Source organism: Rissa tridactyla, chromosome 8 (genome assembly GCF_028500815.1).
Source record: "Rissa tridactyla isolate bRisTri1 chromosome 8, bRisTri1.patW.cur.20221130, whole genome shotgun sequence".
NCBI lineage: Eukaryota > Metazoa > Chordata > Aves > Charadriiformes > Laridae > Rissa > Rissa tridactyla.
Genome location: NC_071473.1, coordinates 3,034,242 through 3,049,037, shown reverse-complemented (window position 1 = coordinate 3,049,037; position 14,796 = coordinate 3,034,242). Strand labels below are relative to the sequence as shown.

The window sequence follows — 14,796 nt, the reverse complement described above, 5'->3', positions numbered from 1 at the left end:
TGTCAGCTCCAGTGAAGTAGGACACAAGGAACATTTTATGACAATGCCAATACCTAAAAGCTCCTTTAACCACAGAATCTTATTATCCGGTGAGAATAAAATGCACTTTCAGAAAGTAGCTGAAGGGTGAAGTCTCCAAGCAGGTGCTTGCCCTTAACTGCATCGACGCCTTTTCCCACGCAGGAGACAGTGGATCGATAAGGAAATAAACAGGAAGAATGGGCTTTATTAATGAGCTACAATGGAGGCAGTGGGGGAGATGCTAATGGAAGCCAGCGGCGATCAAAGGGCGTGCTGAGCACAGCCCGTCTACCAGCTGCCACAGTGCCGATATTGAATGCGGGCGACGTAGGCTATGGGGGACCAGCACTGCTAATTGTCCTCTTGGGTAGCTCCAGAGAGCGAGCTGGGCATCCCGCCTATTGTGCTGGGTTTTTAGTTTTGGTCTTGGCGACTTTTCCCTTCTGTGTCTGTTTTGCTGTCCCATATAAGCTCTTATTGAAGGTTTTCCACCTAAAAAATTCTTCTTTCCTTCGTAAAGGAGTTTGCAAAAATAAATACATCATCAGCATTATCTTTCCTGCTTTCCTTTCCAATAAAAAAAAAGTGCCATGGTACAAACTATTTTTTAAAGTGATAGATAAATCAGCCTTGCCAGGTGTCTCTGCGTTTTCCAGTTGCATGTTCTTAACGTTCCTGTTTCGGCTAGTAGAGCTATGAATTCTTAATGTAGGAATGCTCTGCCTGCCCATCCTATTGTGGATAATGGTGGTGATAGTGTACTAATGCCTGCGTTTTCAAATGGCTTTAAAATAGGAATAATTTTCTGGTTTTCTCTATGTGCAGGTGGCCACTCGATGTAAAATCATACATGTTGTTATTTTTTATGCCCTTTGGGGTTTTATGTAGTTCATGTTTGGTTTCTCTACATACATATTTAAAAGAAGAACTCTTTGGAAGATTTGGGCCTTTGAAATTTTTCTTTGGTAGCCCTACTTGTTATTGTCACCTGAGATCGCTGAAAATGAATATTGTGTGTTTGTTAGTCAGAGAAAAGATCCAAAGCAGATCTCTTCTCCTTGCATGAGAAGTTGATTCGTGGTCCTTTTAATTCCTATTTGCATTATAACAGAAAGAGATGAAGAGAGGTGCTGTGAAAGGTCCTGGCCAGCGAGGCAGGATGAGGTGAGGACCAGCCCGATTCTTCTGGTCTGTAGCATCTGCTGCTCCAGTCACCTCTTTTTATGTCCACTGAACAGCACAGATTCTGCACCTCAGCCTTATCTTCATATGCGTCTGCGGGGACCCTGCAGCCGCTTTCTGTCTCCTCTTTCGTGCATGGTCCTTCTTCGCTGTCCTCTGCAAAGGCTGCACCTTCTGGATTGCAAACTCAGGATCTCAGTGGATCTCACTGGAGCTGCGGGAATGAAGCAGTGCTCTACGGAAATGCCCTGTCTGTTCCAAACACTGAGAAAAACTGAACACAAGCATGTTCAAATAAAATAGATAGTTATGGCCTTAATTCTTACATACTAGGAGATTTTTGGCAGTTTTTGAATCCTTTTTTCCCCATGGGAACCTTATGGTAGCAGAGACCGGTCAGCTGGACCACTTGCTGCCATAGCCAAGAGCTGGCAAACTGCACCGGTGAGAACAGATTTATTGTTTTTTCCCAGCTACTAATTTACAGTTTGGAAATTGAATGAGACTCATGTGTGAAAGAGATTAAATGACAACATATTCACCTAAGAAAATACAACAAAAATGTGCACCTGAGAAAAATTTAGGCTAGATGAGATCGGTTTGTGTGCATTAAAAATAAGCAAACCTCTTTTAACCCTTTTCCCCAAATTTGCAATCAGATCAAAAATCAACCTAAACCAATACATCAGTGCCGGAAGCTTTGGGAAAGTCTAATAAAGGAGCAAATGTGCAGAGATACTTCTCACGTTTTTCTTTGGTTTGAAGCTTAAAGATTTCTTGAGCCAAAGGTGGTATCTTTTTGTATTTAATAGCCCATGATGAGTTTCCCTCCATTAATTTGATTAGTTCTTCTACTGAAGGAGGCAGTGAACAATTGCTCCTTCTTCACCTCCTGCCACTCATCATGTTGCAGACTCACGATTGTTTTCATTCTTCTCAGACTGCTGTCACAGAATATAGTGCCGCTAGACATCTAATTTTCTGCATCGAATCAGTTATTCCTAGTTATGGAGTGCTGGCCGGAGTTACATCTGACAGGGGCACGAGAGTTTGCGTGGTAAAGATTTATCAAGGCTGGTCTTTGTTATTCTCCTTTAGATGGAGAGGGGAGAAGTGTTGCCGGTATGGTCAGGTGAATATTAAAAGGCAGATTGGGAGCAAGGATGATTGCCGAGTTAGAAATGCATGTCCACATCACCGTGGGCTGGGAGCTGGGAAGCGAGCCGATGAAGCAGAACCCATCCCGGTGTGACTGGGGAGGGTCTGACAGATGCCGTCCCTTCCTGGGAGAGACACAACACGCGGTATGGCTTTGCATCGCGGGAAGCAGTTTGCAAACTGCAGTGGTATCCCACAGCGTGTCTCTGTAACTGGGCATTGATTTTGCTATGGAGGGACTCCCACGAAGCTGAAAAAATGCTGCGCTTCTTCCACATCCCAGGAGAGGGAGATGAAGAGTATTGAATCAACCACTGTGTCCAAAAGTAATTCCGCGGGAAATTGAGGCAGATTAGCCCAAATTAGTGACTGTTGTGTGACCTCAGTGGTGCTGGTGTGTGTCTTGGAAAGGAAGAGGTGAGTTTCGCATCCCTCTGGGTGCAGACGTGGTGCTCCCGATGTAGCTGCGATGGTATGAGCCGTTACAGAGCCTACAGCTGGGACACTCACTGATGGTGCAAGGACTCCCGCTGCGATTCAATCCAGAGTAAAACTCCTGGGTGAAAAGCACCTCAGAAGCAGTCTGCGTGCCTGCGGGATGAATTACGATGCTGCACTGGTGAGGGCGGAAGCTCTTCCCACTGTACCTGTTGAATCCTTCCTTTCCCTCCAGCCTTTCCGTCTTGTCCCATGGAGCTGGTTGATGTGTGATTTGTGATACCAACTGGCTGGAACCAAATTGTATTGAGCTGGGCTATTCTTTTATGAGTGGTACAGAAACGAAATGACTCGGTGACCATGTCTTTAAATTCATTTCCCTATCACAGCTTCACCCCAAAATAAAACATCTGACCTCTCTGCTCATCTAGTGATTTTGAAACCTGAAACTGCCGCATAAAGTCTATTTACTCGTCCACCTGACTGGTTTCTGTATAAAGTATTCATTACAAAAAGATTGCATAGCATGTAGTATTGTTTTATTAAACATTTAAAAATATTGATGCAGGAGAATTGGTGTAACAGGGTTATAAATGTGCTTGTTCTGGCAGTTCTCCTTCCACAGTGACAGCTTTATTCCACTTGCCTTATATTGGTTTAAGGGTTCTTTGAGCTAATTTGGGGGACGGAAATTAGCGGAAAGTAGATCTCTCTGCCCTGCAGGTAAGTCCTGATAGCGTCAACGGTCCAGTGGCAGATTCAAATGGTGCTGTGAATTTTTGGGTGGTAACAGGGAAAACAACCATCCACAGAATGTTTTAGGAATAAGGTTAGCAGGACTTCGTTAGTGAGTCTGATCTGGGCAACGGAGTTGGTGAGGGGTCTGGAGCACAAGTCCTGTGAGGAGCGGCTGAGGGTGCTGGGGGTGTTCAGCCTGGAGAAAAGGGGGCTGAGGGGAGACCTTCTCGCTCTCTGCAGCTCCCTGAAAGGAGGGGGCAGCCAGGGGGTGTCGGTCTCTGCTCCCAAGGAACAGGCCACGGGACAAGAGGAAACGGCCTCAAGTTGCCCCCGGGGAGGTTTAGGATGGATATTAGGAAAAATTTCTTCACCGAAAGGGTTGCCAAGCATTGGACCAGGCTGCCCAGGGAAGTGGTGGAGTCGCCATCCCTGGAGGGGTTTAAAAGGCGGGCAGACGTGGTGCTGAGGGACGTGGGGTGGGGGTGGACTTGGCGGTGCTGGGTCAACAGGTGGACTCAGTGATCTTAAAGGTCTCTTGGAACCAAAACAGTTCTATGATGCCATGATTACCCGAGCAGCTGTTGCTTTCAGCAGTAGTGTCAGCGCCCAGCACTGAGCTCAGCACAAAGGACTGTCTAATGGCTAAGCACCTTTGAGAAGTTCATGGCATCAGCTGGGAGCTCTGGCATAGGCAAGAATTGGAACCAGTTTTTTTGGGAGACTTTCAGTTGCCTTAATGTGAGACCATTCTCTTTAAGCAATTTCTGTCCTTATTAATCTGCCAAATTCTGCAGCAAATGAGGCAGAGAACCTTCAGAAAACAGATGCAGTTAGCAGCAAATCCGGAGTTGTTATTAGAGTAGGGTGGAAAAGATCATACAGTAGTACCATGTCACATTGTTTATGCCCAAAGGCACTTGGAAAATTCATGGTTACAGGTCAGGTTATACAGTCATGGAATTTTTAAGACCTTCGTAGTCTTAATATGCTTCCATTATTTGGATTTAACCATTAGCAGATCTGTTACAATGCTGTGCTTAATACGGCTTGGATCATGATAGACTTCTTTGACATGTGTTGAGTCAAAGCGGGTGGGAGGCGGGTATGAGATGAAGTTAAATTGGTGCTTTCGAGAAAGAAAAGCCAAGAACAGCAGTCTGTCGGAGTGCTTGTCACAGGCAGCTAAGTGACTTCCCAGCCTTTCCGTTCCTTTTATCTGTGCCAGTGTCCCATGGGCAAGTGCTAGGGGGTGGTACTTAATTGTTTGGGTTTATTTGTTGGCAACACGTATCTGTTACGAATTCTCTTCTGAGTCCCCCAGAGAAAACCTAGACAGGTTTTCATCACGTAACCTGGAGGGGTTTTCACAGACAAAAGCCTGGTGCTGCAATGCTGAGCCCTAGCTTTGACTTTGCGTGAGAATTATGGTGGGGGTCCGTCGCTGGATCGTTCTGCAGGAAATATTTCAGACAATTGTGTTTCTGTAAATTCATTCAGGTAATCTCAGATTCAGATATTAAAAAGAAAAAAAAGGAAGTGAGTGAACAGTAATACACAATCCTCATTTCGATCCTCATTTCACTGCGGAGTACAGTAATGCACGTTGGAAATGAGGTCTCATTGGAAAAGGTCATTTGAAACAGATCCGCAGAACCTTCGCGAAGCTGTAATGAGTCACGAGTCTGCGAGGGCTCACTTGTTATATTGCAATGGAGGGTTTAATGTTTTGTTTTTCTCATCTAAACACTTTGATCCTTTTTATTTTATTAAGAAAAGCTATTATCTAACTGTCAAGAGCCTGGAATTTCAGCAGATTTGTTTGCTGACAAGTTGGTTCAGCACAACCATTCTCCTACTCACTTCTTTCCCTACTTCAAGCAAATTTTCCTTTTTTCACTCTACTTTCAGTCCTTTATCCTTTACAGCTCCTCAGCTCTCATCCTGCCTATTCCCAGGTGACTTTTCTGCTCTCATGCTGGGAGTTGGTTTGGATGTATAACAGAAATAGGAAATATTCTCAGGCGCTGGTGCTGGTGTCACCAGTTGTCTGTGCTGTGTTGCTTGTGCTTCACACCAGCGCTGGAGGGTTTGGCCGGTGACTTGACAGCTTGCTGGGAAGGGGAATACTTAGTGAATTTAGAGCATTTACAGGAGATTTTTTTACAATGCACGTAATACTGAATTGGCTTGAGAAAACTATGCAATGCCTTCGTCTCACTTCCCACGTTTGTCCATGAAATAAGTGGAAACCCTTCAGGCAACTGTGTTTGGGGGCGAGTGGGTTGGTGGGGAAGGGCAGAGGGAGAAGCAGAAAAAGACTAGTACAAAAACAGTGAGAAGTTTTGACTTTCTTCATCACATTTAGGGATGGCCGTGAGTTCATCCAGCCCACAAGTGTGATTATAGATCGGTAACTGATGGGGCCAACTGCATTATTCATTACGGTTCAGATTGAAATGAAATCATGGAGGGCAATTTTCTGTCTCACACTTCAAGGTCAGATGAGAGTATTTATTATTCCCTCTCTGTTTATCTGTGAATGCAAATTGAATTTAGTGATTCAAATTGGTGAAATGTTAGAAATATAAAACTCATCAGAGCTGACACGAAGAGAAATTACTGGGTAGAGCTGGCCAGTGACTTCACCATCCCATGTACGGGCCTCCGCTTTGATTAGTAATTATTTCAATCTTTGGGTTTTCTCATTCCCAGTTTTGTTTCAGTTGTTGTCATTTTTGTTTTCAAAGAAAAAAGTGTAATAACACTTTGAAGCATTTAGAATTTGAATTAGATGATGTAAATAAAGCCAGCTGCAGAGAGGGCGCTAGGATCCTGGCTGGAGAAAAGGTTTTCTTTCAAAATTCTTCCTTGGGGTTGTTTTCTGGGGGCTGGCTTGTTTGTTTTCCTTCCTCCCATGACAGTTCCCTCTCTCTGGTGTTTTGCAGTGAATGTTCAAAGCCGGGGGGTGGTGGGGAAGGGAGCAGCCCTTTGCCCGGTTTCGGTGCTGGAGCTCCGTGTGTTTCCTCACTGACACGGTGCCCGGGGGCTGACTGTCCTCACCAGCCTGCGGTGGCCGAGAGGAAAACTGGGGCCCCAAAGGGGACCAAATGAGCATGGGGCTCCGATTGAAATAATGGGAAAGGAGGTATTCTCTTCCCAACTCCTGGTAACGCATTTGGAACGATTTCGTGAGCACTTTCGCTCACTCGGTGTACCAGTCTGCGGTCAGAGGCACTGCCGTACTGTGCCTCCTGTTCTCTGCCGGGCTGGGAAGACGCTTTTAACTTGTTCTTGGCGGGGGGGAACTATTCTTATCTCAGAGTGGGAGTGGAAAATCCTTATCGGTGAATGCTCTTTAAAAATAGGCAGTCCTCTGTAATTGCTAAATGCCACATACAAAATTATGATACAGAGATAGATGACACATGCTGTACTGGCTATATGCTGTGTTAATAATCGTACAGGACCGTTGTTTTCAACTCCTTTTTAATTACTTGCATTTAATTAAGAACATTAAGTATTTGCTTCTCTACCAAGCACTGCAAAGGGAATCAGTTTGCTCTGGATGCAAGTGTTTCTGACTTGTTGTTGATTCAGAACAAGAGCCAGGAGCATTTGGACATACCAAAAGCCCTTAATAGATTTGTCTACATAAGCTGTTATAAATCACTTTGTGTATTCAACTCGCAGCTTGGTTTCTCCCGTAGCCAGTTTTACTAATGAAGGCAGTGTTTTCAAGTTAGCATACAATAAACACTGTGGGGTTGGTATTTTTTAAATACCAGTAAAAGTTTTATTCACCAAATAAATGCCTTTAATAGAAGCTTTGGCCTTATGAACACCTCAGGTTTGGTGCCTTAGAAACAGGACACTTAACGCCAGTAGTTATCTCACCCTTGCAATATTTCACATTCCAGAAGTCAGTGGTGGATGTATTTGACAAACTATTCGTGTTTCACCTTAAAACCAAAACAAACCAGAGAAGTCTCTCATTTATTAACTAAGACGTTGCTTTCATCCTCATCTCGAAGGTGGATGTGGAAAGCATGGTTATTAGCAATGGGACAGTCCGCCTGGCATCGAGCGGCTGATGAAACATCCGTGCAGACAGAGCCGCCCCGGCCCTGGCGTTTCGGTTCTTTGGGCTGCCGCGTGCGGCGGAGCCTGTGCTGCCGCCAGCGCCTCAGCCCCTAATGAAGGGAAGCAGAGGGAGCCTGATGTGAATTTCTTTCAGTAAATCCTAACTCTGCCAGTCAATTATGGCTATTGTACCGGACATAAAGATCGTCTTATTTTTGTTCTCTAACTGTTCACTTTGAAGGAACTGCATTTCTGAGCCTGATATTGATGCTGCTGGTTAGGGAGTAAAATTAAATACTGTCTCAGTGACAAAACATATTTTCAATGTACCAATAAAGCTCCAAACATCTGTCGGTTTCTTACCCGTTTTCCCTGTCCACGCTAGCAAAATAACTCCCTTTATGTTGTTCCCTCGGTATAAATTCAGTGTAATTCAAGTCTTCCTTGTATGTAGAGCAGCAACATGCCATACGAACTGCTTATTTTTGAGTGATTTGTGATTTATGGAAGCCTGATGATGGTGAGTTATATAAAAGGTCTTTGAGAAAATAGAACGCGTGAACGGAGAGAAAGTTTGCAGATGTTTGCTGAAGACTTGGGAGAAATAAAAAGCACGAAGAAAGCTTGTTTTCCTGCTGCCTCTCGGTGGTATTTTCTGTAGCAGTATTTCATATGGCTCAGTTAAAGCTTTAAATAAAATATGGCCGCTAAAGATGTTAATATTTTGTACTGTTGCCCCTTCTGAACGTGGTAACCAAATAACAGCTAACGTGGAAATGTCGCCTCCACCCTTCCCACATGTCCTAGCACAGGTCTGGATGCTGCTGCTTCGCTGCCTTCGCAGTTCCGTATGGGAAGAAGAAAGGTTAGCACCCAGACCTTTGACTTTTGAGCTGAACTACGTGTAGCGCTGAATAATCTCCTCCTTCCTGATGTTTGTTTTTCTAGTTTACCTGCCTTAAATTTGTTAGTCCCATCCTGCAGCAGGGGTCGCACAGCTCCCATCCGTCTGCCCAGCAGCAGTTTATAATGGATCAATTTTTTTCGTTTTTAACATGAGATGGAAATTTTTCTGTTTTGCCAAGACCCACCTTTTCTTTCCTGTGTCCCGTCCCTTTTTAAGTCAGACTGTTTTTGTCATCGTCTTCTCCCTGTTTTAATTCCCGTCCCAGGCGGTGGCGAGTTGGGCAGAGGCTGAGGGGGAGGAAATCTGGGACTTGGGGGTCGGAAGGAGCCTCGAGGGAGGGCATGTGCAGAGATGTTCTGTCTTTGTCCACTGGACAGTATGAAGACGTGCTGGAGTTACCCTGTTGCTACGTGCTTACTTACTTACACCTTCATGTTGGCTTCTAAAACCTGGGGGAGAAGAACTGGAATGAAAAATAACACTTTTGCTCAAGCTCTCTGTTTATCACTTTCCAGTGTGGTTTCTGTCTCTGTGTGTACTGTCTATAAATGTGAAGGTACGTTGAAAAGGCTGCAAGTTGTCAAGCCTCGGGAATGGGTGTGCTTTTCTTCATCCAAATGTCTTGCTACAAAACAATTTCCCTTGCTCCTTCTTGCCTCATTAGCTCGTGTGCTAACCTTTTTATTTTGGGCTCTGCCACGGAGATGTTGATAGCTGCAGCCTGTTTCTTTTTGCTGTGATATATGTGCGTTAGCACTGTCACCGTGTTTTCCCTCGGCGCACCTTCAGTGTTCTTCCCGTCCCCGCTCCCGGGGTTTCGGTGCTTGCTCTTTGATGTGATCCTGGTTTCTGACGGTTGGCCCTGGGATGTGCAAGTGTCTCATCTTCTCCCAAGTCCCAACATGACCCAGAGAGTGTTGCTCTTCTAATTGTCTCCCTGCCGCTGTGGACCTCTTGTTTTCCGCTCGGGCTGATCCACAGACTGGTTGTGGCATCCTGTTTGCTTTCCCTGTTACTTTATTAGTATCTCTGAGGTGGTAACTTGGCTACTGAAAGGATGGAATAATTAAAATAATGTTTTATAGCTCATTGCGGGGCGGGGTGGGGGGGGGAAGCTGTCAGCTGCTTTTGTAATTTTTTGAAGGAAATTATTAAAATGTATCTTACAGCTTCAGCATTCACTCTCTGCCATCATTGTTCTCAGTCGTTCAAAGAACATTCTGGAAACTGAAGTTTTATCATTAAGATTACATTAAAGTGGATTACAGAAGGGAAGAGCAAAATATGAAGAGTCTCAACAGCTCGGAATGGAAAGACGTTGGCATCTCATTCACTGGGATGTGGAACAAGGAACATTAATATGATTCTATGATTCTATAATAGGCTGATAAACAGAAATGACTTTTTCTCTTTAAGGCTTAAAAGGTTTACTTTGAACTTGCAAAGATTTTAAAAAATGCCAGTTCTCCAAGCTTCTGTTGAATGGAGACCTTTGGGTCTGTTTTACTTTATTTTTTCTTAATGCTCATTTTGAGTGAGCGATTACTTTTGAAAAGCCATAGGTGTCATCAGTGGGGAGGAAGAGTGGCCACATATAACTTCCCAATCCTGTTTTGTGTCAATAAGGAATATAACTTTCTTTTTGGATTTTTTTCTTATAGAGATGGTTTATGTTGCATTTGGTGCAGTTTCTGGAAGAATAACAATCTGTCATAAGAGAGGAAGAAATGATCTCCATAACTTGCTTTGGCACGGTGTGGAGAGTTGTAAGAAAGCTGAATTTCACCCTTCTTCCAGCAAGGAAATCTGTGGTAACAGAGTCAGTTCAGAGAGTTTAAGTATTGTCTCTGCTTTCGTAGACATCTCTGGCATTTACATTTTATCTACATGAATATCACATTTGATCTGAGGCTGAAATACAAGCAGATGATGGTGTTCTTTCCAAACACCGTGCAATGGCTGAGGAAATTGTCCATTTGTCTCCCCTGGCTTAATTTTTCTCATGTTTTAAAGCACTAATTTTCTAACCTAGTTTGAGAGGTGTGTATGTGGCTGAATGGCTGTGCTCGCCATGAGATGTGAATCTCAAATATTTTTCGTTATTTCAAGAAGGAAACCTAGCACATATCACATTTTTCTTTGTGAATGTCAACTCAAGCATAATCCATCAGTCCTCTCAGAATTTATAGAAATAGGTCACAATATTGAAAGAGTAAGAAAAAAAGACTTCTCCATTGTCCCATCAAAATGTTTTGCAATAATCAAGTGCGAGATTCTGGCTGGTTTGTAGTATTTAATGTTATGTTTGCATTTTCTCTGCTGTTCTGACTCTAATCAGGACTATGTTTCTTTGATAGAGCAAATAATATTTGCAGTAAGGTTTCTGTAGTGAGATTTAATTTGTTATAACAAAGTTGATGAGGCTTTTGTACTTACATTTACCCTGTGCAGAAAAAAAAAAAAAAGAATATTGTTGAACTCTAACAAATCTTAAGACAGTGGCTGAGGTTACTTGGTCCCGCCCGTCCATTCTGCCCTGTGTTGGAGGCTGGCGCGTTGCACACATGGTAGGTTGGCCCCTATGTACGGGTGTAAAGTCTGTCTTGGCACCACGCTTGTGACATTTGACATCTCGGCTATACCACTTAATTTTATTCCATATTTCACAGTATGCCAGGACTCAACCTGCTATTTGCCATCTTTGGATCTTGGCTTCTAGGAAGCTTTTTAATATGGATTTATTTTGTACGATCCGACAAGAGTTGATCCTGTACTTTATCCTGTGGAATTCTCGCATTATTTAATAAGAAAGACGCTAATGTTCCTGTTAAGTATCCAGGAGACTGTTTGAGATGTTTCCTGAGGCTGGGATGGGGAAGGAGCATCCGGTGCAAGGCTGGCGCTGCTTCTTCTTCCATCACCATAGACACTGCTCTTGGGCCCAGGTTCCCTTTTTAACTGATTAATTAAATCAGAACCGAGGAAGTAGTGGTGTCCTGGGAATAAAATTACCCATTTTCAAATGCAGATGAGAAGCCCTCTTGATGAACTTTCCCACCTGAATACAACAATGAAGAGACTATTTCACAGTCCCTAATTATTAAAGTGGGCTGTTTATGGTTCAAAATTGAAATGGAGCTTTAAACAGGCTTCTAATTCATCCAGTGTTTTAAAATGCATATTTTTTCTTCAGGGAGAAGGATTTTGAGGTAGGGAGACAGCTGCTTGGGGATTCTGGTGAACTCCTACCTAAATTTCCTGGGAAGTACAATTTGGCGACCTGGCAGTGCAGGATGTACTTGATTTACACTAAAAGGGACTCTTAAGGCAGTGTTCCCTTTTGGATCTATCTAAACAGTACCTTAACAATAGTGTTATTTTATTTAAAAGCATTTTTATTTATTTTCTTTTAATTATAATGATAAAGAATACCCCTCTGAAGCGATCATAAATTTTCCAGTATTGTTTTTTGCCTCAGAGAAATAAAGATCTTCTGTTCCTGAGTGAGCTGGAGATGGGTTTGATCTCTCTTGCTTGCCTGGGGGGATTTGACTTGTGTGCAATATTTTTTTTTTTTCATGTCCTGCTCACTCTGTACATACTTCAAAGGTAGTGCAGTCTTGGATAAACTTGTCACGCTTAAATTATGAACCGACTCTTAACAATCACAATTTCACTCTTACCTTGTTATTGATCAAGTCCTTTGCCAACGTACTTGATGTGTGATGAGCTGCTCGATGAGTGCGTTGGAACAGCTGCCCAGTAGTGTCCCAGCAGCGGAGCGAGCGCCTGAAGGGCACGCGTGAAGAACATCTCCAGGAATACACGGATAATTGTGCGTCACCGTGTCGGGCTGCACAGCAAGGATCTGAGAAGAAGAGGGACCAAGCTCTTCTGGCTTAATTGAGAATTGTGTCCACATTGCAGAAGTGCTAATCACCTGGCCTCAGATGACATTTCTCTTCCAATATAGATTGCTGGCAAGAACAGTGTGCAGGTGGTGGCTGTAATTACTTGCTGAGTATTATCTGTCTGTCAAAGCAGATCATATTAAACCTCAGTTTTACTTCTACTTTGTTAGAAAAAGATTAAAAGACACAGTAGAACCCGAGATCGTGCATCTTTTGTTGAAAACAAGGCATCTTCTCAAAGGCAAATGGGTTGATTTTGAAATAGATATCCAATTACTTAGATGCTCTGTTTATGTGAGGTTCCAGTAACTGTCATGTGCTGAACAAGAAGGCTGTCACCGGGATGGTTCTTCTTTCCTGTCTTTTTCTGAGAACAGCTGATAATGAGACTGCAGCTACTCGCGTTCCAGTGTGCGGCCGTAAGATGCAACGGCCCCAGGCCCAGTGTCCTGGTATCATGGTGATGCTTCTCCTCTCAGGTTTTTCTGATCTGAGTAAGAGACAGTGGTCAAGATTTCACAGATCTGTATTATCTTTTTTAGTGCTCGAATACTGGAGAAGGCCCGGCAGCAGTTACAGGAGGAAATACTGCGGATTCAGAGCCAGCTCTTGGATGAGAAGAAGAAGCGTGAGCAGCATGAAGCCCTGGTCAGGCGGCTGCAGAAGCGTGTGCTGCTACTCACCAAGGTGAGTTTCTAGATAATGTTTGGAAAAGCCCGTGTCCTTATTTCTTTTCTCCAGGTGTAATTGTTGCTATTTCACCTCCGTAACTGGTACTACAAAGTTGCTGTGGGGTCTTTGCATAGCGGGTGCTGTAAGAGACGTGAAACTTGTCTTCAGGGCTCTGTTAGAATAAAAGTACTAGTACATCCTAAGGCTTTGCTGGCGTTCCCCCCATCTGGGCTCATGCTGGGTTGGGGATATGTGGCTCCGTCTCAGGCTTGGCGTTTGTGCGAGGGCAGAGAATTGAATCATGTTGTCGCTAGAGTGTTTTGAGCCACTGAAGGGAATTTATAATGGCTTTGGCTGCATCGCCTCCCTTCCTAAAGAGAATGAAACGACAGCACCTTGTCAACTGTTCCTGTGGAAAAACAATTTACAGAGAGTAAGAGCTTCGCCTTCCTCTTAGGCTGAAAGTCTGTTCGAATGTAATGGTAGGCACTAGACCAGTAAATTGAAAATACGTTTTAAGATTCTAAAGGATATATCAAAGAAGTCCGCATTATCCTATATCAGGTATGCTCTCGTGATGAAATTCTATACAATAATTTTGAAGTCTGTAGAGCATTGAAAACTTTATATTAAATTCTCAGAGCGCTCTTTACCCAAAGGGAATAATAATTCGCTATAGTCAGAATGATAGGTACTTCACTTGCCAAGAATACTCCTCACAGCACTTCCCTCATCTGAGCAATCTCCCTGCCGCGCTAAAGCTGCTCACGTAAGGAAGCTTTTGTGTGTGCAGAAGGTCAGACTTGAGTAGTTGGAGCGGGTGCGAGGGAGCCAGGCACATCCCTGTGTACGGGCAGGAAAGATGCTGGTATGGGAGTGTCTGAGCGAGAGGGAAAGGAGCTGTTCTGTTCCTTGTGCTTTAGGCTTTCATTTTCAGTGTCAACTAAAGCATTTTGATCTGTTTTAATTGTGCTGCACCCAGTTCTTTGTAGTTCCACGTCATTGTTAAGCCAAAGAGTCTGGGATGTCTGGCGCGGTAAGCAGGGCTTCTTGAAGCATGAAGCAACCGCTTTACAAAAGGATACTCTATCAGATCTTCTGGCTGCAGAATCTGATGCTACAGAGAGTCGCATAAGTGCGAAAAGAAAAATGACATCAGTTCTTTCTGCTTTGCACTGAGGCAGACACCACAGTCAGGGTGGATGGGCCAAACTCTCTCCGTGGAAGCAGAAAAGGCATCTCTTCCCAGGCTTTCTAATATCCCCAGCAGCAGCCAGCCCTCCATCCTGTCCTAGTTTGGTGCTGGCATGGCTGGATAGAGCACTGGATGGACACTGAACCCGATAAAAATCCTTCCTTTCCAACCTTCTCAGCTGTCTAGCGTCGCGCTGGGCTGCTCAGCCCTGAAGGGGGTTTCTCAGATGGTTTCTAAAATATTCCCTTTGTTAACTTATTTGAAGTCCTCAGCAGAAATGTGTTTTGTCATAGAACACAAAATATCATCGCTTTTCTTTAAGTACTGGACAAAAAGACAACAGTACTTTGTCATGTAATTGATTGTGCCCTAATTTATATAGGAAGACAGAGCCTTTGCTTTGCTCTCCTCCCCCTGGAAGAGGAGTAGAGGAAAAGTTGGAAATGTCCTTCATCAGACCAAGGCAAATAAACTTGCGTTTTGGCAGCGAAGTT

The 14,796-nt window shown here is 43.8% G+C and overlaps 1 protein-coding gene across 4 annotated transcripts in view; it reads left to right on the top strand.

The window, feature by feature from the left end:
- MAD1L1 (mitotic arrest deficient 1 like 1) overlaps positions 1-14,796 on the top strand; it is a 369,255-nt gene that overhangs the window by 99,599 nt on the left and 254,860 nt on the right. For all 4 annotated transcript variants that reach the window (XR_008468072.1, XM_054212045.1, XM_054212046.1 and 1 more), the window contains exon 11: positions 12,978-13,122. Coding sequence is in view for 3 of the 4 variants with exons in the window: in XM_054212045.1 (XP_054068020.1) it covers positions 12,978-13,122 (145 nt within the window). In the remaining variant the exon portion in view is untranslated. The remainder of the gene's footprint in view (positions 1-12,977; positions 13,123-14,796) is intronic.